Source organism: Myotis nattereri (genome assembly GCF_964212035.1).
Source record: "Myotis nattereri genome assembly, chromosome: 13".
Classification (NCBI taxonomy): domain Eukaryota; kingdom Metazoa; phylum Chordata; class Mammalia; order Chiroptera; family Vespertilionidae; genus Myotis; species Myotis nattereri.
The window spans coordinates 25,911,354-25,938,673 of record NC_138088.1 but is presented as its reverse complement, the minus strand read 5'-3'; the positions used below and the strand labels follow the sequence as shown (position 1 = coordinate 25,938,673).

Below are 27,320 nucleotides of genomic sequence, written 5' to 3'. Positions count from 1 at the left end.
TCCACCAGCAGGCCAGAATCCTCTCCCGCCCGGCCCTACCCCCTCCTCCGGGCTTCGCCCCTCTCATTCCTCCCCGCCCTCCTTTAGCCTCGGGGTCGCCAAAGTGATCCGAGTTTAACCAGTGGAAGGAGATAAGGGAATCATTCACCTGCCCTGTTCTGATCCACGCGGTATTTTCTGGAAAAATTAGAGGCTTGTAGCTGGAAGAAGAAAGAAAAAAAAGGGGCGGGAGGGGTGAACGAGGGGGAGCAAAAAAGGAAACAGCCAGGTTGAATTCCCAGTCTTTATCAAGCAATTCGCTCACCAATGACAGAGAGCTGCAGTGGCAGATTCGAGCCACATGCGGTAGTGTGTAGCAATTAGTAGATAAAATGCTGACTAAAGTGCTAAAACATGAAGTATTATTGTAGCCAAGGTCAAAAATGCTTCAGTTGTCTTTTGCAATTTGGGGGAGGGGGAGGCCCAGAGGTTCGCAGAGAGGTTTGGATTTTGGAAATGGTCGCCTTCTTTCTTCAAACTGTACTTTTTTTTTTTTTATGGTCCTGTTTATTATAGTCCAAGCTGCCTAATTATGTCACTGCTGGTTTTTGCAACTAACTTAATCCTCCTGATCCTTTATGAAACGATTCATAGACACTGAATAATGAGTCCACCGTTCCCTTGGCCCCTAGAGGGGTGAGACTGATTTTTAATTTTTTATCTTTTAAAAACCACATAGCTGAAAAGAGTGGGGTTTTGGGCTAGCTAAGCAGCAGGAATATATATATATATATATATATATATATATATATATATATATATGTAGGTATAGGTTCCTGTGTTTCAATATAAGAGCCCAGAAATAGTGGATCATATGAACATACACTGCTCCCCCCCTCCCCACCACTCCTCTTTTATACACAGAGTCCCAGCCTCAAGCTTTTTTTTTTTAATAGATAAATAGAGCAGTTGCTTTCATGATTATAACTGTCCTGAATGGATTGTCTCCTTACAACATTCAATCTGTTTATGAGTATTTACTTTACATTAGCCCAGGGACCCTGCACGGCAGGAGTTTGCCTCTATTCCCCTGGGTGTCGGTGTCTCAAGTCTTACATCTGCTCTGTGATTGATGGAGCCTTGAATCCACGTTATTACTCTCTCACAAGCAGAAATCAAACAGGCTATTAACTACATTACTTCAAAGAACTGTTTCAGTACAATCTCCTTATCTTAATTGAAAGTTTCTTTGTATGGATATTTGCTACACAGATAATTTACAGGTGCCTATCAAGCATCATACTAAAGAGGTAAAATAAAAGGGGGCTTTTTGGTGAGTTTTTTTTTTTTTTGTAAACACACACCATGGTGATCTATGATTTTAAAAGCCATTCACAGTATTGGACCCGAGGTTTGATTTATGACATTTTATTATGTTCATGGGGATGGTGGTGATGGTGCTGTAAAAAGGGAGGGGAGACACCCCTGTGATTCAATTTTGAAATTTACCATTCATCTGATTGCAAGACTGCAGATTTCAAACATATTCAGACCTAGATCCCTGCAATTGTTAACATCACAAAAACCTTCCGGGGAGTTTGCGAGAAGAGAGATGACGCAGCATGCAGCCTAGTTCAGCACCTACCTTGAGCAGACATAGAAACAGGGTTTCTAATTAGATAAAGTCCCTTACAGATGCTTAAAGACTAATAGCACCACAAACAGTAGAAGTTGCTTAGATGCTGTAAAGAGCTGTGTATTTTTTGAGAGATTTAATATACAATTGAGGGATACCCTCAGGCATTCTGTTGAGGTTTCCTGCACAAATGCTGCTGCATTGGTCATACAGGAAACTGACTCAGAGTCGATCTTATATATGATCTTGTCAAAATACTGCAACTCAAGTTTTTTAATATAGGATTACTTGAACTGAATATATGTATTTATGCTAACACGACAGACTAACTGAAGCCTTAGGCATCTCTCATGTATTTAAAAAAAATATGTAAAATGCCCCTCAGTCAAGTCCATTCATATGTTAAAAAATGAACAAAATGGGTTATTCTAATCAAATGTCTGCAGGATGCATCATAAAGTTAAAAAGAGAGAGAGCAGAGCGGGAGAGCTGTAATTTCTCTTTATAACCCATGTTTATAAAATAGAAAGATCAGATGAAATTTCAAGGAAGATAATTAAAGAGTGATGTGCAAGTCATAATTTGGCTAATGGAAAAGCTGGGAGACTGTGAATTGTTATATGGTCCTCCTTCATGATGCAGAGTTGTGATATTACTTTAAATTATTAAAATAGTTTTCGACATCTTTCAGAATACCGGCTGTTTGGCATGGGCTTTTATTACTTATTGTAATTGGTGGATCTGCCATTTTCTTCCGTTTATCTCTGTGTGTATAGGAACGAGATAGATCTTGCCTTTTATTACTTCCCCATGTTCTGAATCAAAAATGTGGTTTAGATAATGTTAAGTGCCCTAATTCTTACTGCAGCGGACGCAGACGTTATGAAAAGGCATACAAATACACACAGAGGGTCTTTCCACCTCAAGTCAACTGAATATTTGTGCTCTGCCGGGTGCATTAACTTCAGCCATGTGAATATAATTTTCATTAAAGTAATCCTGTTTCAACTAGATGCTGTGACTAGAGGTGAAACGTTGCGAAAGCGTTAAAAATAGCTTACTAGTAATTTCAACATCCTGTAATTTTATCACAGATCAAGTTTCAACTGTCATACTATACAGACCTTATTCCCCATATAGTACATGTTTACTTTTTTAGCACGCCAGACCCACTTTGGAAAGATTGGTGCCAATATAATAAAATCATCGGGGGTGGGGGGTGCTGGAAGGAGTGGGAGGAGAGCGGGGGAGCGGGTGGGGGAGCGCGGGGGAAGCGAGTACACCATTTTACATCAACACTGCGAAAATGCAATCTAGCCTGGCGGAGGACCGGCAGCTGGGTCGGAGCGAGCGAGCGAGGGCTGTGCAGTCTCTGCCTGTTCCTTGTTCTGTCGCTCTTAAGTTTCTCTGTGTTTGCATAATAGCCGTGCATGCAAACCTCGCAATTCTCCAGGGCTCCAGAACAATAAATATACACATTTAAAGCCTTCATTGTCTTACGGCTCATGCCCCCGGTTTTCAACAGCTTAATTTCTGGTGGTATTTAACTAGTTGGCAAATGGATTTTTTTTTTTTTCAGTTTCAAACTATTATTGAGGAAGCTCCCCCTCCCTCTTTTGGCGGGGGAGGGAGTGGGGGTGGGGTAGGAGTCGGTATATTATTCCTGTAGCGCTGGGTTATATAAACACATTATCATTTGAGAGCGCCCTTGGCGTCCATCAGCATTGTAAACACGTACTAGTGTATATACTTCAAAATTAAAGAATGCACATGCAGAACCGGGAGCCTGAATTCATATTCCGAGCAGACTCGCTGCTCGCATTTATTGATTTATCATGCATCGTTTATTGTTCCAGTCCCTAAATGCAGTCTCTGTCCGTTCAATATTGTTGGCAAAATCCTGAGATGTGTGTGCATTGCTCACTTGTCTTTCTGGTCTTTTTATTTATTTATTTTATGCTGAGTTTTTTTTTTTTTTTTTGCGAAGCGAACAAATGCATTAATATTTATATGTTTATATAATCGATAACCCACTTTCCCCTTCCATGTAAATAGGCATCAAAAGATAATTTAACAGATTAGTTCTCGAAAACATGGCAGTGAGGAAGCGTAATTTAACTATCAAACAAATCTACATGTCTAATAACAGCAAATCTGCTAAGGAGCATTAGAAAGAGGAGCAGCGCCCCGGAATCTCTGCAGGAAATGTTCTTTATATTAGACATATACAAGCAGGTCCTGTCAGATGCACGGCGGAGCTCGTCAACTCTCGTCTCCTCCAAAAATCTCATCAGCCGACACCCATAGGCAAGGGAGATGGGGCAGAGGGAGATCTCATCTTCACACAGTTTTGGGGTGGATTTTATTTTTACAGACCTTCCTATATGTTTTTTGCCTTGATCCATCCGCTTCCCGCCGAGATCGGACGGAGCCTTTCTCCCGGTTATGAATTTGATCAACCTACATTGGGAGGGAATCCTGCACAGTTCTGACAGGAGCTTAAAATTGAGTCGTCAGAGAAATATTAGGACATATTTTCAATCATTTTGGTGCCGAAGGGGAGGCAAGAACTCAGTTTTATATTGAGACATTACGCCGGCTGAAGACAGAGAATGTTTTTCCCTGCCAGGACCTGATGCAATCCATTCAAGCCAACAAGTTTGGAGAGAATGTTGAGTTCAATCAATTCAGAACGTCGAGATGGAGCCCAACTCACTCCAGGTATTTCGCTCTCCTCCGCTCCTCCGATCCCGGCACCCCCCGGAACCCCCCAGCCCCCCAGCTCACCCACACCTCTACACCCACCCACACCCCCCCCACAAACTTTTCACCAAACTTTTACCCTCTGCATCCCCCCAAATCATTTTTATTGTTTAAAAAAATCCCTGCACTGATCATACATACATAATGTAATTTTACCGCCTCCGATGGAGAAGTAGGGAGAGGTGGCGGTGGGGAGTGGGGGGGGGGGGGCGGAGGGTTTTTTTTTTAATTTTTTTAAGGGAAGCAGAAAATTTGTGGGCTCTATTATTTTTACACCCAGCTTTATATCTGATGGCTCTTCTGTATTGAGAGTGTGGATGTCTGTGTGTAAATGTGTCTGGAAATAGATGTTTGTGCTCTGATGGCTACATTATTTATTTGGTGCTTTTTTTTTTCCCCCCTGCAGTGGGTCGGCTCACCGTGTGGCTTGCACGGACCTTACATTTTCTACAAGGCTTTTCAATTCCACCTTGAAGGCAAACCAAGAATTTTGTCCCTTGGCGACTTTTTCTTTGTAAGATGTACGCCAAAGGATCCGATTTGCATAGCGGAGCTCCAGCTGTTGTGGGAAGAGAGGACCAGCCGGCAACTTTTATCCAGCTCTAAACTTTATTTCCTCCCAGAAGATACTCCCCAGGGCAGAAATAGCGACCATGGCGAGGTGGTAAACTTATATCTCCCTCTCTTCTTTCTTTATTATTTCCCCCTCGTAATGCTTATTACAGGGCAAGCTTGAAAATACTGTATTCACTTCTGCAGGCGAGCAGGATCGACTCCTTTTTTAAAGGGGTAGCGCCACTAGCTGGGGCTCGAGTATTTTGCCATTGTCAGAGTTTGGCTGTCAGCTTTACAAAGAGGATCCAACTGCTGATTTTAGTCAAGATCAGATAACTTGTTCGAGAAGGGTTTTGTTCAAGGATATGTGTGTGTGTGTGTGTGTGTGTGTGTGTGTGTGTGTGTTCGCTTTCCTGCTACTGCCCCCCGAACATCACAAGCTTTTTATATATGTATAATTTTTTTTTTCTTTTGAAAACGTACCTTCGCGTCTGGCTCGGTCGGGGCTGGGTGGGTTTCTTTCGGTGGGTTTCGATATTGTTCACGTTTTTTTATGTTTTTTTTTTTTTTGTAAGTAAGTATTTGATATGTTTAAGAGGGCGGAAATTACGAAATGGAGGCAGAGTGAGATCAAAAGCTATTGAGTTGGCAAAGACGTGTTGAATAAAGTGATAAATGACAGGTACTGGAATAATACATTCAAATAACTTGCAGATCTGCCCGGGCGGATTTCAAAGCGGTCCTGTAACCGGCACAAACACGTTAAGCATTAACAACTATCTCTCGCCCCCACCCCCTCCCCCTCGGACAAGCCATTTGATGTTCTGGTTTCCAATTACTCCACGCCAAGTGGACGTCTTCCAGCGCAATCTGTGGGGATGTGTGGGACGGGGACCGGGCAGGGCAGGGCAGAGGGGTGTGTGCTCGCCCACTGGCCCCCGTGGGCTCGGCGTCCTCGGTGCCCAGACGGCGCTCCTGGGGAGGGTGCGGAGGGCCGAGCCTCCCCGGCACGTTTCTGGGCGGCCGCGGGGGCGCTCGCCGCGCTCCCGGGAGAACGCCGAGGTGAGCCCGCTGTCACCCGGCGCCGGGGCGGTCGCCTCCCTCCGGCTCTGTCCTTTGCTCTGTGCCCGCAGTTCTGCGAGCTCCCCTTGTCAGCTGACCGACCTCCGCGCCCTGGTACCTACCGGGGGAACTATTTTGGGGAGTGTGTGCCCACGGTGCGGCGGGGAGGAAGGGCGCAGCGCCGCCTGGCAAGGCTTTGTGTTGCCCAGGCGAGAGCAGGGTAATCAAACTGAGACTTTTGAGGGCAGCTAGCTCTGTGCCAGGCTCTCGAGCTTTCGAGGTAGGTGTAAGGATCTTTTTGTTAAATGAATGGTTCCCCGTGTAACTCCGCCCGGAGCTGGGAGCTGCCTGCCAGTCCTTCCAGAATTCCGTGGTCGGATGGAGTGGATGGTACTTTTGGCATCGCCAGTCCACTCCCTCTCCCCAGGATCGAATTACCCATCAGTGGGCATTGCCGGTTAATTACCGGAGTTCGTCAAGAACGTTCGCCCTCCTAGATCTGCCTCTTCGGAAATAAGCCCCGCCCTCCTCTCAGAACACCTCCCCCGTTCCCCCCCCCCACCCCCCGCCCTCCAGGGCCAGCTTAGGGTTTTAAATGTTCACGTTTCCCGACGTCTGCCTGCAGTTTTATAAAGGTGTTGTTTGCAAATGCTGTGAAAAATCCTGCAACCTACCAACAGGTTGAGCTCTTTCCCCCTCCCGAGGTCTAGCTCGACCCCTCCCCCCGACCCAACTTTCCTGCGCAGCTGTCTTCCTCCTCCCCGCCCCCCCCTCCTGATTTCTTATTTGCTTTTCAAATTTATTACTTCAACATGGCCTGTGATCTGGAAAAGGGAAGGATTAAATATCCAGAAAAGAGCTGGTGCCTAATAGACTTCTGACTAAACCCAGAAGGAAATTATTCAGTGTTTTATGGGATATTTTGTGGTCACTTTTTTTTTATTTTTGAATTGAAATTGGAAAAAATTTTAAAGACCCCACTTGGCCCGGTTTTAATTTCTGTTGGTGTAATTAAATAGTGAATTCTGATTTAAGAATAAAAGCCAATAATTTTAGCGGAAGGTTGCATCTGTTAGAACTGCTGATATTGAATAGATGTATTTTTAAATACACGGTTTTTTTTTAAAAAAAATTGTTCATTATGGGAAAATGAAAGTGAACCATTGTAATGACCTGTGTATTTTGTTACTGCTATATAAGCCATACCTGAGAAAATTAATCTTGCCATTTAAAAGTAAACTCTAGGGGATTTGGGGAGGGAGATGGCTCTATTTATAATCCTCAGCTGCATATACATCGTCTAATATTATGCATGATTTGTTTTTTAATGCTAACACGGCTGGTAATTAGCTGTATGATTATACTTGTATATTTCATTAGGACTTGGGCTGATGTCATTGTGAATTATTCAGCCATATTAAAACAATTTTCAATTGAGATAATGACACGCCTCAAAATTATGCAAATGCAGGCTGCATTGTGCAAAATAATTATGACAAATGTAAAGCAGGTAGAAAGTTTCCCAATGCAGATCGGTTTTCCACCCGGGTGATGTCATTTTCCCCCTGGCCTAAGTTAGTCATTCATTAGCAGAATAGCAGCAGCAGCCGCCTCTGGAGGAGAGCCTACAGAAGCCAGCGCTTACTGCTGGCACCTAGAGGGGGCAACAGGGCCCTCTCATTAAGAAATTTGCTGTGTTTTCACTGACTCCATTAACTTGTTTATATACAGTGAAATGATTTTTGTTATGGATTTTGAATAGTTTTGAATGATGCATTTGCCATTTGCAATGTATAACTGAAAGAGAAAGGTTTCTTGGTGATGTGCATTGTTACTTGGAGAGAATGTTCAGCACATTTAATCAGCCAGTACAGTTTATTTTAAGTAACCAAATGGAGGTTAATAATTTCCTGATTGAGCTGACATCAGCATCCATTTCGAAAGGACAGCCAGGACTCAGTATGCTTTTTTGGCTTAAGAGAACCAGTCTGTCTTTTTATGATTTCTTGAAGTGTAAATACGTCAGTTCTAAAAGCAGGAAAATTGTCATTGTGCAGAGATGACAAATAGCATCCCTGTGTGCTTTGCTATGATCGGCAAAGGGCTTTTCTGACGGCTGTTTTCTTACTGACCTTTGTAATAGTTGTATGAGGCTGGATAGGCAGGATTGTGTTTGCCCATTTTACAGATGTAGACAAAAGCTTGCGGAGTTTATATGGTTTGTCAAAGGTTGCCGGGCTGGAAACCAGGCCTTTTTAAGCGTTAGGGCTGGTTTATTTTTCCACTGAAACCAGAGCTTGAGTACATCAGATTATGTTCTAGAAGTGCGTACTAATGTGAACAATTTCTTAAACATTTTGAACTATGACTGGTTAATCAGCTTTGCCAAAGGTCACCAGATGTTTAGGTGGCAGAACCATTTTTATTCTATAAAGTTCAGCTAATTCTAGCCAGTGGTCTATAACAAGAACAGTTACATTTTAATAACACTATTAATAACCATTAATACTTTATTATTAGTTTTAATAATTATGATAATGAGTTGCATGCTTATATACATTGCTGCCTTCATTTACTTCCAGAAAGAGTCACATCTTGATTCTGCAACTTACTATTTATATGATTATTGAATAATCATAAACACTCTGAGCCTCAGTTTTTTCCGCAACAAAATGGGAGCAATAATAAGGTTGACTGTGGATTGTTGTATGAAGAGGCATCGTATTGGCAAAAGTACTATATACACTGTAAATTCCTTAAATAAATAGAAAAGAGTTATGATTATGGTGGCCTTTATTCTAGATATTTTTAATTTATAAACAATAAACATAATAATATTTATGTCTATGTAGAGTTTCCTGGGCCTAATCATGTTTTAAATGATCATGAAAGTGAATAGCAAGGCCATATGCAAGAGTGAAGTGTCTTCAGTAATTACCCACAATTGCCACATTCAGCCAGTAGCTCTTCAGAGGAGGAAAATGGCAAAGTAGGCGGGTAATTGGTTCTGTTACTGGGTATAACTTCTGATTACATTCATTTTCAAATTGCCAAGCGCTTGATCTATTGGCAATATACCCTCTTAAAATAGGTGGATGTGCAAGCATGGATTTCAGCCTGATAGTCCATGGCTGAATTCTGCAAGGTTTGCTGGTAATCTGCAACAGTGAGTGTACATGAGTAAACTAATGATGTCCGGGCGTCAAGATCAAGCACTTCTGGGCATTATAGATTCTGGCACAGAGGCAGGATTTCTAAACGTGGTTTGATTCTCAGCCTCACCATGGGTTAAAAACAGTTTAAAATGCATACTCTGGAGCCAGCTATTGAAATCAGCTCAAAGCCCTGGCCGGGTAACTCAGTTGGTTAGAGCATCATCCCCATATGCCAAGGTTGTGGATTCGATCCCCCATCAGGATACATACAAGGATCAACCAATGGGTCCATAAATAAGTAGGACAAATTGATCTCTCTCTCTCTCTCTCTCTCTCTCTCTCTCTCCCCCCCCCCCTTCCTCTCTCTCTCCAACTAAATTAAAAAATTAAAAAAAAAATAAATTTACTCAATTAAAATCTCTGGAATTGGGGTCAAGGATTCTGCTTTTTAAACAGTTTCACTCTAGCTGTGTGATCTTGGGCAAATTTTAAACTTCCCGTGCCTCAGTTTTCTCTTCTATACAATGGGAATATAGTACCTATTTCTTAGGATTGTTTGAAAGATTTAAACAAGGTAATACATGTAAAGTGCTTACAGTGGAGGTTGGCACATAGTAGATTTTTCAATAATGTCATTATTATTTTCATTAACATTAGTGTTATTGTTGTCATTGAAGTTTGAAATCACTAACACAGACCCTCCTAAAGAAAACTTTTCTCTGAAAGGATGGCATCTAGGTTAGTTTGCTAGAATATGTAGCTAATTCAGATCCCCCCAAATCAGGTTGGCTTTCACCTATATGGTGGGTTTAGTTGTGTTACCAAAATAAAAGGCTCCATAAGGATTTACATTTTAGTATTGATGAATGCTGACAACTGGATAGGCAGGATTTGAAAAAATATTGACTGATTGTACCACAACTGGGGTTAGGCAGACACATTCTGAAATCTAGGAGGTGCTGGATTGGCCTTGCTCTAAGTGTGAATGGTCATTCAGTCTCTGGTCTGTATCCATGTGGCTGAGTTTTTAGAAATTTCTGAGCCTCTTCAGTGACCTCATTAGCCTTGGACATTTTCTTTAATTTGAGCCTCAGTTTCTTCTTCTCGAAAATGAATTCAATGATCTCTACTTTGCTGAAAGAATCCTATATAATAAAAGGGCAATATGTAAATTGACCCTGTGGCAGAATGACTGGTAGCTATGACACGCACTGACCACCAGGGGGCAGACGCTCAATTCAGGAGCTACCCCCTGGTGGTCAGTGCGCTCCCCCGGGGGAGCTCTGCTCAGCCACAAGCTGGGCTGATGGCTGCAAGCGCAGCGGCGGTGGTGGGAGCCTCTCCATCCTCCTCCCCAGCCTTCATAGTGCTAAGGATGTCCGACTATGGCTTAGGCCCTAAGCCGCAGTTGGACACCCCCCAAGGGCTCCCAGGCTGCCAGAGGGATGCTGCCGGCTTAGGCCCTATCCCCCAGGGAGCAGGCTTAAGTCAGCAGGTGGACATCCCCCAAGGGGCCCCAGGCTGCGAGAGGGCACAGGCCAGGCTAAGGCACCACCCCCCACACCCAGTGCACAAATTTTCATGCACCAGGCCTCTAGTTAGAAATAATAATGAAAAGAGCCTGGCAACATAGTACTTCTACAGGATAGCTCAGCAAATTATAGATGGAGCTATAATAGTTATTATTTACTTTCAGTAGTGATTTTAAGAGAAGGAATATATTTACTCTCTGACAGGCAGAGTCTTTAGTACTAGGGTGAGAACTAATGAGTTATATGGAGAGAATTTATTGGATAGTGACATGCATTAGCAGACTAATAATGCCTGAGGGTCAAATCTGGTCCACTCTCTGTTTTTGTAAATAAAGTTTTATTGGAAAATAGACTCATTTGTTTATGTATTGTTTATAGCTGCTCTCAGACTACAGAGGCAGAGTTGAGTAGTTGTGACAGTGACCATATGGCCCACACAGTGGAAAATATTTACTATTTGGTCCCTTACAGAAAAAGTTTGCTGACCTATGGGGTTCATCCAAAATAAGGAATGTGACTGTGTACCTATTTCTCTTTCCTACTTGAGTTTGAAGCAAGATCCAGTAATTTAAGAAATAATTTAACATCACTATGTCAAAAACATTTACAAATACAAAACTGCATTTCAACATTGGGTCTAGGATGTTAAGATATGAGAGCCAGGAGGCTAGTAAGAAGTTATGTTTTGTACGATGAAGATCCTACCTCTAGCTAATGTTGGTATCATCTATCTTGCGTTAATAAAAAACTACTTGTTGAATGCTCAGTGCTCTCCAAGTACAGAGACAGATGCAAGACAAAATAAGTTCTTCAATCTTGATGGAGAGATGAGTTTTTTTTTAAATGTAAAAGCAATATAAGATGCTGTATCACATGTCGGTGAATTATGCTGATAATACAACCAGTATGCATTCAAAGGAAGACTCACTATCTGCATGTTTTTGGAAAAATAATGTGTTTAGCTCCTCAGGTGTGGTTGAAGACCTAGTAGGTGCTGGACTACAGGATATAGAGATAAAGGAGAATGTCCCCAGCCCGCAAAGAGCTCATAGCCTAGCCCCATGGATCATAGTGGTCACAGAAAAGCTGTCAGACTCTTTGTGCTCCCTAGTTAAAGTGGGAGATTAACTAAAGTCACGATTTGTAGCCTTTCAAGGTCTTTCCAGAAACTAGGAAGCGACATCTTCATCTGTGAAGTTTCATTCATTCCATGCATATTTATAGAGCACCTAGTTTGTGCCAGAGCCTGTACTAGGCCCTTGGGATACAGCAGTGATCAAGACAGACAGAAACCCATGCCCTCAGGGAGCTTACAGTTCCACTGTGGCTTTTAACCTCCCATGGACTGTGCATTGAATAAATGCTTGTCTGTGTTCTTTCCCTTTGCCTTCCCTATAGTGCTGTTCTCAGAAGCAGAGGGTTGTACCTTTTTAACTTCTTGGTCCCTCCACAGTATTCAGTGCTACTCACTGAGTATTTATTGAATGACTAACAAAATAATTAAAATGCCTTCTTCCCACAGCCTGCTTTCTTTAAGTTTGGTCCAATTTCTTTCTGGCAGGGGGTCTGTGATCAGTCATTCATATGTGGGCAAGCTCCAGCACCCCATCTCACACTTCCCTTTCTTCTTTCTCTTCTAAAGTCCATAGTCATTTTGCATCATGGGATGTGAAAAAAAGTGAGAAGGTGGTTGTTGTTTTTCAGAAGCCTACCAGAGAAATTAGTAAATATTTGGGACTGAATGATCAGGCTAGAGCCAGCATCTCTCTCTTTCTTTCTCTCTCTCTCTCTCTCTCTCTCTCTCTCTCTCTCTCTCTCTCTGTGCTTTTCCAATCTCCAGCCATCAGCCCCTAAAATGTCAGGGCTTTGGGCTGGCAATCTATAAAAAGACTAGACTTTCGGGAAGAAGAGCCACTCCTCACCTGAGTGTTGGTTGGCAGTTCCTATGAGCCAGCATGTTCTTCAGACTGATTGCCTTAAAATGTTTGATAGTGAGTCAAAATTGTAAGCAATAATCTCTCTTGACATTTAGAATGTCAGGCACATACTAAGGAAATGTTATTTTTATGAAGTACATGAGTCCATACATGTAAATACTTCGTTATTAATTATTAATAAAGCATACCATTGTTCATAGTGGCATCTAGTGATACATGACTCAAGCTCATTTATCAAAGTCTAGTTTCAACCAATATCCAGAATATAATTGCTCGAATCAAATGCATTTGCTTGTCATTTTTTTTTTATAGCCAGGGTAGTTGGATATTTGCCATCTTCTACTCAGAATAATATTGTAGCTAGTGATTACCCGTTGGCTTGGCTTTTAAGGGAATTTAAAACAAATTTATCGATTGTTGGTTTAAGGATTCAATCGCCTCTCATAAATGTGGTCATGGATCCAGCATTTCTTAAAAACTCTGTTTCCATATATAACTCCCTCGCACAAGGATTGCTTTTTGCAGCCACACTGTGTTCTTCTCCATCTTGCTAGAGATTAGAACCAGGGTCTTAGCCTTTAGAGAGCATGGCTCACATCCTGGCCTGTGAATGTCTGTATTGACAACACATTTCAAATGTGCAGATGATGATTATTATTGAAATGGTTCTTTAGAATCATGCTAATGGCATCAATCTCCCAGCACATACTTGCGTAAATTAATTCTGCTTTTAAAATCAGATGCACTGTTAGCAGCGTTAAAGATGGAGATTTGACATTTACCACCCAGGCGAGGATGGGTGGTTTAATTGCATGAATTTTCTGTAGAATCTTTTTGGCTGCGTAAATAGTACTACAGTGCTGTGTGTCCTTGCCCAAGTGACCATCAAGCTCACAGTCCCATCTCCACCCATGTGCCATAGTGAGAAAAACAGGGGGTAGAGGCAACGTGTTGCTAGTCAATCTAGTGGCCCCATAAACATCTTTCCCCCTACCTTTTCCCGCTCTCATGACTCCAAGTACAGCCCAGCTGGGAAACACACCCCCTCCTCCCCACAGTTGAGTTCCAGCCCGATCAGTGGCACTAAACATTAAACTCTTGTCTTTGAGAATAATAGGCTTTGCTTTCTACACCCTCAAGCATGTTGAACTACTGTGCAGGCTGGAAAATAAAAATGTTCTAATTGTGTCTTTTAAATAAGCATAGGAGTGAATTAATTAGACCATATTTTGTCTTTAGTTGCTTAGTTACACAATAGTATTCCTGAGCACGAGTAAGATAAATTGGCTCTTTTTGTGCTGCCTGTCCCTTAATCATAATTATTGTATTGCTTAGGAGAGTAAAGCATACATAGATTTTGAATTTTTTATTAATAGTCAAAAATATGCATATGATATATAAAGTATATGCTGTTCAACCTGTTTTATATGCTTTTATGTGGGAAGAAGTTTTATTGTGGTGGTAACATTTGCATTAGTTGCTCAAAGATGTAGTTCTGGGAAATACATAATTGAAATGTTTTTGAATTGCTTTTTCTGGCCTTTTCAATCTTATTCAAAATAATAGTGCCTCCAGTCCTGGAGCAGTCATTCTCATTTGATTTAACATCTTTCTTTGCACTGCATGTGCAGCGCCCAGTTTTAACCCTGCAAAGTCTAGACGGGGTTCTGTGTGAGTCATAGGCCTCATACATTACACCTTGTGTTTTGGGGCTCACACTGTCCAGGGTGAGGGGCATTGGGGGGGGGGGCTCAGAGTGCCTACATCCCACAGACATTACTCCAGTGCCCTTTGCTCTTGGCACGCTTCCACATTCCTTGCAGAAGGCTCCAGGGTTAGAGATCATAAGAGTTTGTTTTAGCTTGTCTTCTGGGGTCTTTCAAAATAGGATGTTGCTACTGGAACTTGGGTTTCCAGCCCCCTACCCCCACCAGTCCACTCCACCAAGGAGGCCAGGAAGACTTGGACAGCTTGATATAGTTATTGAACAATGGGAGAGTCTGGCTTAAGACCCAGGATGCATGCTGGGTAAATGTATGTGAAAATTGACCCCATTGTTCTGTTGTATTTGAAAAGCAAGTAAATTATTTACAGATATTTGCTAATTAAAGCACATGTTGTTTTACCAGCACAAAAGAACACTGTATAACTGGAGACAAAGAAGAACTAAGTGCGAATAATTTAAACTTGCTAATTCTGTATATTTTTTAAGGGAGGAATACGTTTTTAAATAAGTATATGTAGATATATGTTACAGTGGGTATATGTGTATACATATAGTGTGCGTGTGTGTGTGTGTGTGGGGGGGGGGTAGGGGTGTTGGTTGGAGTTTTGGTTGTTTTAGCCCCTATAAGGGAAGCCTTGCATGCTACAGAGAAAACAGGCCAAATTACCATCCAGTTATTTGTCACTAGATCTGTCCCAACCCCCCAGTGGAGCAATGGAGATAGAAATCATTTTGACAGAATACTCTCTTCCCTTTGGTCTGAGCTTTGCTTGCCTTCATTTAGTTTGAGCTCAGCTCAGAGTACCATTGAAAAAAAGGAAACGAGTCAGATCTTGTACCAGAGAATAAACATCTCGTCACTCTTTATCTTGTCCTCAGGCTTTCCTTAATGCCAGGTCCAATTTAGTTGTTTTTCTTCTCTGACTACCCAACTTGGGCTGGCTTTGTTCCGGTTGGAAATTTGCATTGGAGAATGAAGACCACTGCCATGCACCAAGGCAGGGAAGGTTACTGATAGCATTCTCTGAGATATCCTGGCTTGAAAGTCGGCATATTCATGGGTGCAGTTGGTGCCTCTGGCTCTGCCATCTGCGCAGGTACATTTGTTTTTAGGCATGAATGGCCAGAGATCGTTAATAAAGATGATCAAGAAGACTTGCCACGGTGGTCTCAGAAAAATGCTCTTGTCTAATTTGCCTTGGGCATCTTAATAGACTCTCATGATTTACAAGATCAGAGAGATGGAAGAGAATGGGTCCCGCACCCTTTATTTCATAGATGCAGAGACTAATGTTGGACATGTGCTCAGAGCTAGTGAGTGATGATTAGAACTAGAACCCAGCACCTTCAGGCTTCTTTTAGTTCTTTATTTATTCAGCATCTGGTTCTTGAAAGCCTCCATCCTGCTCTCTAGGAACTTGCAGTCACATCAGCAGTTGACTGATACACAGATAAATCAGTTATAATTCTGTGCACTTGTGTAATGAAATGTTTGAAGGGGCTCTTTGAATCCCATGACTCCTGTAGCAGGCACACGGTGCCTCTTGCACATTTTTTCAAGAGAGTGTGCTCAGGCCCAGTCCCTCCTGAGCACCTTCTGTGTGCAGGCCAGCACTGGCCCTGGAGAGACAGAGGTGGGAAACCTGGCAGATCCTGCCTTCATGAAGCTGCCTTTGGTGGGGAGCACACACATGATTAATCAAACTATCACAAATAAATGGTTGATTTTTGTGATGCGGTCATTGTGATGAAGAGAAAATACAGAGACCTATTATGGGGTGTCTGATCTCCTTGGGAAGGCCTGTGGAGGCATTCTAGAAGAAATAATGTTTGAACTTAGGTCTAAAGACATTCTGGTGAAGATTGGGAAGAGGTCCTTTGGCAAGATGTGGAAGTGGGAGCAGTCTCCCTTCAGCATGATTTCTGGGCTGAGCCTAATCTTGGTGAATTCAGTAAACAGATCACAGATGCCTTCTGGTGCCGACTAGATGTCATTGAGACACCTAGATAGCATCTTCAGAGCTGATTTACATTGTCTGGCTAAGGAGATGGTAGAACATAGAGGTCAGCAAGGCCTTTAGGCCAAATCTGGCCTGCTGCCTGTTTTGTTAATAAAGTTTTATTAGCACACAGCCAATCCCAGTTGTTGACAATTTGTCTCTGACCACCTTCACATTATAGTAGCACCAGACACACAGAGCCTAACATTGTGTCTCTTCACAGAAAATGATTGCCTGACCTCTGGTCTAAAAATAGCTTCATATGTGACCTTTTATTTATTTCTCATAGCAATAATACTATGAGATAATATGGTCAGGAATGTCATCCAGAATTGCCAAACCTTTCCATTTTTCCAGAGAAGTGCCAGAAATCCATATTTTTGTGTGAATTTAGTTGATAATTCAATCCAGTTAGATAAACAACAACACACCACTTGGTCAGTCAAACAAAACATCTTCAGTCTAGCTGTGGCCCACAGGCTACCTTACAGTTTTGAGAGCAAAGCTTTGGATTATTACAATTTTAAAATTTTCTTATTATCTGGCTCACTTTCTGTAAATAGAGCAACAGGAGCCTGTTGGTCCTGAAGGGGCAGCAAAGAAAGGAGAAGGGGCAGCCGGGCAGACGAAGCTCTTCACAATTCTGTCTAGTGCAAGTTCCAGAGTTTGGAGGGACAGAAAGAAAGGATGTGCAAGGAAAGCTGGTTTCTGTTCTAGGGCCCTCAGGCGGGCCTCACGGAGGAGAGCCCAGAGATTGAGATGTGGAAAGAAGTATGTGAGTAGGAAAGTGGCTTGTAAGCCATGCTGAAGGTGTCTCGGAGAAGAGGAGCTTGTAAACAGGCCCTTGAAACCAACTAGGACAGGGGTGGGCAACCCCTGGCACGCGTGCCAAACATAGCACGCCAGTAACTTTTGCTGGCACATGAAACCCTCTCTTATAATCCTCCATTTATAATTTTTTTCTTAATATCAACTTTTTTATTTTTCAGATAAATTCAGTGTAGGTGCATCTTAGATAAATAAATAATTTTACATAATAAGTTATCTTAAAGACCATAGACATGGATTGACGAGAGAGGGGAAGAGCAATTTCTATGTCTCTGCCTTAACTCTCCCTGCCTTCCTAGATCCGACCAGTGTTTTGGTTTCATCCACATACACTTGTAAATCTTTGTTCTCAGTGATGAATTTTGTTAAGTCTCCTAATAGGAGTAGCCTGATGGATGAAAGTAGTAGCTCGTGCATATCTCTGAAGGTCACAAAATATAAACCTGATGTAAAATCTGTTATCAGTGATACAGCAGCAAAAGTCCCACTGATAATATCAAATGGAGTCATAAAGTTTTCTGTCGGACTATCGGTGTACATGTATACATTAAAAAATAAATGTATCATCATCGTATACTGTGTTTTTGTCGCTCAAATGAATTTTATTATTTCTTCAAGGTTCTTCACATACGTACACCTTAAGAGATATCAAGTAGGCGTAACATGTTCTCAAAAAATTAGGGTTGGCACACAGAAGAATTTTGAGTCAGAGATTTTGCTGGTTTTGGCACGTACTCACAAAAAGGTTGCCCACCCCTGCACTAGGACTTTCGTGGGTGGAGGTGTTTGAAGAATGAGGGGGAGAGAGGGGGAAATCCTAGGCAGAAGAATCCATAGGCAAATAGGAAGGACATAATACTGGAAATGTGGCCTGCATTCAACAAGAGGGCAGGGGTCTAGTGGAAAATAAGACTGAGGCCAGACCTCAAGGAGTCCAGCAGGTCAGGTTTAGAAGAGTGGCCTCTAATCGGAAGGTAGTGCTGATTAATAATTTAACGTGTCTTTTTTCTTTCTAATTAGAATATAAACTCTTAGTCTTGAAGCTTGATAGAACCAGGTGTGAATATTTACTCTGCCGGTTAGCAGCTCTACGACGATGTCATACTGGTCAACTTCATTTCTCTGGAGTCTCAGTCTTCTTATCTGTAAAATGGGTTAAGCTTGCTGGACTGTGAATATCAAGTGAGATTTACATGAGCATAGAGCAGTGATGGCGAACCTTTTGAGCTCGGCGTGTCAGCATTTTGAAAAACCCTAACTTAACTCTGGTGCCGTGTCACATATAGAAATTTTTTGATATTTGCAACCATAGTAAAACAAAGATTTATATTTTTGATGTTTATTTTATATATTTAAATGCCATTAAACAAAGAAAAATCAACCAAAAAAATGAGTTCGCGTGTCACCTCTGACCCGCGTGTCATAGGTTCGCCATCACTGGATAGAGCACCAAACCACAGCCCGGTTGACCCCAGGTCTTTAGCTGATGCTGGTTATCGGCCCTAATCCTAACTTTATTGGTGCATTGAAGCCTCTCATGGTCTTAGACTTTTATATTGCATAATAAGTAATTTATTGAGTCATTGGACTACTAACTATTATTTGAAAAACAATAACTAACTAAACTATTAATTTATGTGAAGTTAAGCTTCCTGGTTCTCTGGAAAGTTTTAGATTTATGTTGGAGGTTTCCAGTCACTGTGAAGGGGTCACCCTCAAACCCATTGTGTTTGGTTCCATTTAGATCTTTTTTTATTTTTTTATTTTTATTTTATTGATTTCTTACAGAGAGGAAGGGAGAGAGATAGAGAGTTAGAAATATCGATGAGAGAGAAACATCGATCAGCTGCCTCCTGCACACCCCCTGGGGATGTGCCCGCAACTCAGGTACATGCCCTTGACCGGAATCGAACCTGGGACCTTTCAGTCCACAGGCCGACGCTCTATCCACTGAGCCAAACCGGTTTCGGCCCATTTAGATCTTAAAGGAACTTTAGGGGGCATCTCTTGCATCAGCCACAACAAAATAAAATGAGATGGGAGAAGGATGGAGTCTGGAGACAAAAATCTGCATTTCAGATGTTTGATATCAGTATGCCAAAGAACTTCAACCCGGTGCTCCCCAGGTCCCTCCCCTCTCATGATGCAACTTCCAGGAAACCTGTTGTTGAGCTGACTGTACACACTTACTTAAAACGCCCTCATTTTCTCTTCACTTTTTCAAAGCCTCTCCTATTTCCTCTTCTTCAGAACACTCCTAACTTGAAAATTTGTTTCACCCCCTTGTCATCTCCTTCTTCTCCTCTTCTGTTGGTGGTGGCGGCAGGGAGTGTATTCGAGACCAGCTCCTTTAAGATGTATAACATGGGGATCTTTCACAAAAGCAAAATGCATCAGCAAAAGGATATAAATGGAAGGGTCCCAGCCAAAATGGCTGGGGGGATCTTAGAAGAAGGATCTCAAAATAGACTGCCTGCTGGGCCATTAAATCCTTTTGCTTTGGGTTAATCCCACAGTGTATATCAGATTACTAGAATTCAGATGAAAATACTGCTGTAATACTCAGTCTCTTTGCCAAATTATTCTCAATTCTGGTGTACATGGGCTATAACTATAGAAAATAATTGAATTCTGTAGATCTTAAGTGAAATAACCTGTTCTGTCCTGTTTCTTGTGAATATCCTCCATAATAGTCTAATTGTGTTCTGTGCTCCTGGCTGCTGAATGTGTGTTCATCAGCAATGTAATGGGTTGTGAGTATGCACCCCAACTATCTGAGCAAGCATAAAGAAGATTCTAGTAAAAAGGCTAAAGATGTTTTTCCTAATGCAAATTGTATGAATCACGTAAATGGCAGTGTCTTTTAAAAATTATCAACAGGCTCTGTTTTGTTTTGTTTTGCTTTTTTTCTTTACTGTATAGGTCCTGTTTCTCACTCCACATTTTTGATGTTACCAGATCAGTAATTCAATAGACAGCTAAGCAGGTGTGCAAATCACTCCTGACCCCCAAATTCCTTAAATGACCCCTCAAAGCAATGGAGTGAAAACATTCTCAGCATGTCAGAATATTGAGATATTTTAGTTGCCTCAATATTTTTTGGTCTTAATTTTTAAAGGCTGTTTTCTGCTTGTGTGCACCCCCTCCCCTGTGCCCCTTGATTTTTAAGCAAAAATAAGCCTTTACCTGGATCTTGCCCTGAGGATTGGAGGATGTATGTCTACAAAACCTATAGATTGTGCTTATGGGCAACAGAGTTCTAAGTGGTTAGCTATGTCAAGGGTAAAATGGGTATTGAAAGGTGGGAAAAGAGAGATGAGGCTTGGGGCTCTTGAAAAATCATAACATTTCTATTTCTAAATATAGGACTTTTGACTATAAGCTTCCAGTTCAAGTCAACCAATATTTATTAGTATATACAAGGAACTATGGGAGTGATAAAAAGATGAATAAGAGTAGGCCCTCTCCCTCTAGTTGCTTAGAGGAGATAAAACATAAAGTTAGCCTTATTTAGTAAGATTCTATGTTATTTTGCCTCTCCCAACCTGAAAAGTATGCTCATTTTATTAAATAATATCAAGTTTCCATATATCCAAGTAAAGAAGACCTAAACATCTAGATGAAAGGGATTGATGTCCCAGTTTGCGTTTCTAATGAATGCATCAACAGGAGATGTTATTTCCCTAGCCACCCTTCAACCTTGTGCATATGTCAGGGAATAGCTGGCCCATTGGCCAGCCTTTAAATTCTGTGGAAATTAGCTGTTTCATTAGGAAACTCAACTATTTCTCTTTCAGGGAGGATGCAAATTGGTTTTTAACAAAGTGCTCAAGATAGTCATATGTAGACATTAAAGGTTTGAGAAGAAGATGGCATTAAGTATATTCTGGCCAATTTTTAATCATGGAAATTGATTTATGGGGTGACCCTAGTACAAACTTGGAGAATAGGAGTCTGGATTCAAATTTAGAGGCATGCATCAGCTACAAGACCTATGCATCGGGCAAGTTGTGTGTGTTTTTCTTTTAATCTTGACTTTGACAATGCTCTAGTTTCCTCTAGTGCCTTTGTATACACCATTCCCTCTGCATGCAATGTCCTGTGTTCTTCCCCCACCTCTCTTCTTCCCTCTCTGGTCTTAACCTTGCCAGCTCCTGCCCTTAGGGTCTCAGCAGAGAGACCTTCTCTGACTGCTGGATTTAAAACAATCCCCAGGTTCACCCCTTGCCTACCTTTATTGCCTCTTCTAATTTTTTCCTTCAGACTTTGTTATCTGGCTCTTCTGCCATCTCCCCTAAAACAGACACACACATATCATGACTGTAGGCTCCAGGAAAGTAGGAATTTGTCTGTTTTATTCCTGACTACAACCCCAATGCCTGATATATATTTAGTGCTCAATAAGTAGTTTTTGAATGAATGAAATCACTTATGACACTTATTCTTCATTATATAAATCACATTTAGCTGAGGGCTATTGTGTATTGTTTACTGGTGCCCATGGGCCAGGGGCTTCTTCCCCAGCTATTCCTCGTGCCTGGCCCAGCGCAGAGTAGATGCTCAGAACATTAAGAAAGAAAGAGTGAATGGATTTTCTGACAAAGGTCTAGAATGAGAATTACCTTCATAATCTAAGCAAGGAACAGGAGACCCTGGGCCCTGTGTGTTTCTGAAGGGCAGTACCAGTATCTTACTCATCCTTATCTCTCCATGGGTGGTCCTGGCACAGAGCAGAGTCAGTTGGATCAGATGGAGTTGAGTTAGGGCAGTGGTCGGCAAACTCGTTAGCAGAGCCAAATATCAAATTTCTTTTGAGAGCCAAATTTTTTAAACTTAAACTATATAGGTAGGTACATTGTTATTAACTTAATTAGGGTACTCCTAAGGCTTAGGAAGAGCCACACTCAAGGGGCCAAAGAGCTGCATGTGGCTCGCGAGCAGCAGTTTGCCGACCACTGAGAATAGCTAGAACAAAATCCCTCTTGGCAACAACATTGGATGAAGCTCAGCTTATGAATACCCTCTTAAAAGTGGCAGAGGTAACTCCTTCCATATTTTCTCCTGCAATTTTTTTTTTTTTAGAATGCCAGGTAGCAGCCCTGGCCAGGTTGCTCAGTTGGTTAGAGCTTTTTCTCATAGGCTAAGGTTGTGGGTTCGATCTCTGGTCGAAGGCATGGAAGGCAATGCAAGTTTGAGCCCTGCCTTTAAAAAGCTTACCTTGAGGGAAGCTTAGGCTTTGTGTTCTGGTTTATGCAACCTCCCTGAGGTGGCAAAAGAGTTGGAATCCTGGGTCTGTCCTCTGTGTTGGCCTCCACACCACAGTCTTTGAATAGGAATAGAAAGGTCACCAACTGTGGTTGCAAATTGGCTCTTGCATTAATCCTGACTTATTCATAAATACTCAGTATTTTTCTAAATTGAGTGTAGGGCTTTTGATTGAAGCCTGAATCATTTACCGCGACAGAGCATATCACCAGTGTAGGAAAACTAGAACTTAAAAATACAAAGCCCCTTTAAGTAATCCAATATAGGATAATTACATTATTAAATAAAGCTGTGTGTCTCAAATTATTCCTCTGCCATTGTACATGTGAGGATAATAATGTGAACTGTGCTAAGCGAACAGAGCAAAAAAAATGTTTAACAAGAGAGAGCATGTCTAAATCATATGTTTATGTTTAAATAGAGGCTACACAAAACGAGATTTACTTGGTTTCTACTTTAAAGTGTTCTCAATAGGCATGAGACTTTCAGTGATTTTCTGTGAATATTGTCCTTCTATTAATGACAGCGATAGATCACGATGCCATGCCAGATCACCAATAACCTTGAAGAATTCAGAGGGCTTCCACCATGATTTTCATATACCAACAGAGCAAAAGTTTTCTTCTTCCTTTTAGGGTCTTTGTGGAATGTGGGCCCTGCTGGACTGCATATCTGGACAGAGTGCCATATATTTGTAAAACTACATTAAAAAAAAGATCAGGGCATGTGAAAGTAATGGTTGGGTGTCAGTCAGCATATTAGAACATCTGGGTTGGGTGGTGGTTGACTGTGGGACTTTGGGTTACTGTTTTTGCTTTTATAGAATGTTCTTATCGATAACTCTGAGCTTAAACACCAGAATGGGTCTTATTAATCATTTTTTGCTTAGGTTTTAATAGCCGGAGCTAAGTGTAATGGGTTTTTATTATGGCAACCTAAACGTAGTTTAAAAAAAAAAAACAGATTGTGGAGTTAACACCGTGTTCACTGGGTCAAAGGAAGATGGGCAGGTTCAACCATTGACTTAAGGCATCTCTATACATAGCAAATGCTCGCCTATCTAGAGAGAAAATATCTAGGACTCTGAGATGTATTTTTTCGCTTTCTGTGTATATTGGTTTTAATTTTAGGGAGCTTTTCTGCTACATGCATGGTAAACCCAAAAGGAAAGAAATGGAACTGGGAATTAATGAGAGGCTGTTTCTGATGCTTTCTTTCTTTCCTGTTTTTAAAAAATATATTTTTATTGCTTTCAGAAAGGAAGGGAGAGGGAGATAGAGATAGAAACATCAATGATGAGAGAGAATCATTGATTGGCTGCCTCCTGCACGCCCCCTACTAGGGAATGAGCCCTTGGCCAGAATCAAACCTGGGACCCTTCAGTCAGCAAGCCAACGCTCTATCCACTGAGCCAGACCTGTTAGGGCTCTGGTGCTTTCTTTAGAGATGGGCTTCTGGTCAGGGGAGCAGGCTGCAGCCTAACAGGTTTTAGATTAGCGTGTATTAAAAATGTATTTAGGAACATAAAATATTTAGGATTTTTGAATTACTTGTTTGATACGCAAATGCCTTTGGCGATACCAAGAAGGATGATTGCATTACATTTGACAAATCGCGCCTCAGAGCAGTCTTCTGTTTGCTTACTTCCTCTACTCATGCCAGGAAGGATTTCCAAAATCCACTGAGTCACAAGCTTCACCCAAATGGCTGGTGGGGGTGGGGAGAAAAGGTTGGAAGAGAAGGGGCTGGCTTGGGAAATTGGAACCCAATACGCTAATGAGCCTCCATGGCAAATCCATTTGATCATGTTAAGGGAGTCAAATTAAACCTCAGTGCATACTTGAGAGGATATCTTCATCACTCAGACAACAGAAAATTCTTCACATTTTTAACTGGCTCATGAATGCTGATTTTTGTAGTCTTTACTTTGGGACAAAAACACAATACAAGCTAAAAAATTAAAACTCCTTTTGTTGCAAAATGACTTTAAATCCCATGCATCCCAGGAAATGGGAGGGAATTAGGGGAATGTTCTGTGTCCCTGGGTGGCAGTGGGGTCAAGTGTTACTACTGAAAGGGCTTAAGAGACCAATTTCCCAGAAAGATAATGCAACCAAAGCTGGCTTCTGGTTCCACTTCAGTTTTCTCCTCTCTAAAATGGGCCTAAGAACACTCAGCAAGTCCTTGTAGGGATTAGGTAAAGTAATGTCTGTTAAATTCATAGATTAGTGTCTGAGTAAATTAAAGCATCTCAGAGTTCTGCCACTGTATTCTTGAGAGCTGAGGAGAATGACTCAGAAACCCAGACATTCTTGATTGCTTTTGGCACAACTTTCCTTTCGTGGTACCCAGCAGGAGCTACAAGGATATTATTGTTCCCAGACAGAAAAGAGGTAGGTTGCCCTGGCTGGTGTGGCTCAGTTGGTTGGAACATTGTTCTATACATTAAAAGGTGGTGGGTTCGCCCTAACCGGTTTGGCTCAGTGGATTGAGTGTCGGCCTGCGGACTGAAGGGTCCCAGGTTCGATTCCGGTCAAGGGCATGTACCTTGGTTGTGGGCATATCCCCAGTAGGGGGTGTGCAGGAGGCAGCTGATCGATGTTTCTCTCTCATCGATGTTTCTAACTCTCTATCCCTCTCCTTTCCTCTCTGTAAAAAACCAATAAAATATATTTTAAAAAAATAAAAAATAAAAGGTGGTGGGTTCAATTTTCTGGTCAGGGCACATACCTAGGTTGCAGATTCGATCCCCTGTCGGGTGCATGCAGGAAGTAACAGGTTGATGTCTCTCTCTCTCTCTCTCTCTCTCTCTCTCTCTCTCTCTCTCTCTCTCTCCCTCTTTCTAAAGTTAAGCATTTTTTTAAAAGGAAGAGGTAGGAATTCACAGTTACTCATAGGTGTCATCAGAATACCACTCACTCTTATTCCTTGATTTTTAGTTCAAGTGATATTACATAACATTAGTAATAGCCATTGTTTCTCGGATGCCTACGCTGTGCTGACAAGTGTACTCTAACAACTTCAACATCTGAACTACCCTATGAGAATGGGTTCTTTTATACTATTTCCCACTTTATTTAAGATGAGACTTTGGCTAGATGATGTCACAAGGGCATTAAACATGGTAGAGCTGCATTTGAGCCTGGACCCATCAGCCTCAGAAGCCAGTGCTTTCTCAGTATTCCTATTTTCTCCCAGCATGAAACATCCAGAGACCGTGTACAATTAAAATAAGCATTTGTTGCATGCTTTAGGCCAGCCGTGGGCAAACTACGGCCCGCGGGCCGGATCCGGCCCATTTGAAATGAATATAACTAAAAAAAAAAAAAAGACCGTACCCTTTTATGTAATGATGTTTACTTTGAATTTATATTAGTTCACACAAACACTCCATCCATGCTTTTGTTCCGGCCCTCCAGTCCAGTTTAAGAACCCATTGTGGCCCTCGAGTCAAAAAGTTTGCCCACCCCTGCTTTAGGCCCAGCATGGCCCATGGCTCTCTGGAAAATATAAGAGAAGCAGAAGTTAAAGCTACTTGCCTCTAAAAAGTCTCTGTAATTCAGGTATTTACTATAGAAGGCAGAATTGTGCAATTCAGCATCAAATACTGATGCCTAGCAAAGATTTAACATTATGTCACAGACAATAAGAACAGCAATTCCCAGGTCGGGGACCAACTTAGTGTTGGTATCATTTTATTTTGCCTGGTAAGGATATTAGAAAAACAACAACTACTAACATCTATTGCCACCCTCATTTCAGAGGGAAAAAATGATAACGCCAGATAAAAGGAGGAGAGTAAAGTCTTAAATGGAAAGAGGGTGCAGAGGGCCCCTCCAGATCAGTGTGGCTCCCTTCTCTCTGCTCTGCCCTGGAAGGCTGACCTGTGTAGGCACCATTAACAGAACACCTGAGCCCTGTGGCTTCCAGTGGGGTTCAGCCATAGAGATGAGAGGGAGGAGAGGGAGGGCAGGTATTTATTCCCTGTTCTTTCCTGTGAGGTTCCTCCAGGCTGATGGTGTCCCTCTAAGGAAGAGTCACTGCTACTAGTAGAAGGATCTGTTCTGATCTTGGTAACCACCCCTCTCACTTTTGACCCTTTGGCTTAGGAGCAGTGGTAGCTGAACTGCTATTAGCTATACTATCTGTCTCGTATGGTTGTTTTACATCCCACCAACACCTTTGTCATTAGTCTCTCTGTAAACCCTTCTTGGATGATCTTTCCATTTATTTCCTATTGGGATCCAAACTGATACAAGGATAATTCATGAAATCTAGCAAATTTCGTTTCATGAAATGCTCGCTGCATTGTCTTCATTTTTCTCATTTCACCAGTGACCAGTTAAAGTTTCATCTTGTGGATCCACATTACCATCTGTTTTGCCTGACTTTTTTGGACCTCTGATAGGAAGCTATGTGCCTATAGAATGAAACCTTTTTACTCACTCTGTAGCTATCCCATTAGCAGAACACACTAATGTGGAACAGGAACAGTGATTGGGCACATGAAAAGGTGCCTTGAATACCAGGTATCTGAGGGAGGCTTGAAAGCAAGGGGGTGGCCAAACCAGCCAGGACCAATGGTGGCATTTTCTTCCCCTTGCCTGAGTCCTTTGGTTAGGGCACTAGCTGATATGGTTGCCAGTGGTCTTTCTAAAAGTGGGCACTTAATTATTTTTTTTCATCTGTAGCCTCTATCTGGATGAAAATTTCAGAATCTTATGGAACCAATTGGACAATTATTTTGGTTTTACAATTTATGTAGCTAACATCCCCAATGGATGTGTTTTGTGTTCCCAACATTTATCACATTTTAACCACTACAAAGAACATTTTTAAAATCCAGGGAAAATTGAGGTGAATATGCTGTGTTTTCCTGTTT

The 27,320-nt window shown here is 41.8% G+C and overlaps 1 protein-coding gene across 4 annotated transcripts in view; it reads left to right on the top strand.

Annotated features, from left to right (window-relative positions):
- Positions 1 to 3,656: 3,656 nt before the first annotated feature.
- ARID5B (AT-rich interaction domain 5B) overlaps positions 3,657 to 27,320 on the top strand; it is a 175,338-nt gene continuing 151,674 nt past the window's right edge. For 2 of the 4 annotated variants that reach the window (XM_081104889.1, XM_081104888.1), the window contains exons 1-2: positions 3,769 to 4,336; positions 4,785 to 5,039. In XM_081104889.1, coding sequence (XP_080961015.1) covers positions 4,316 to 4,336; positions 4,785 to 5,039 — 276 coding nt within the window. In that variant the 5' untranslated portion in view covers positions 3,769 to 4,315. Of the gene's footprint in view, positions 4,337 to 4,683; positions 5,043 to 27,320 lie in introns of those variants that run through there. The other 2 variants (XM_081104887.1, XM_081104886.1) reach the window with 2 other exon arrangements.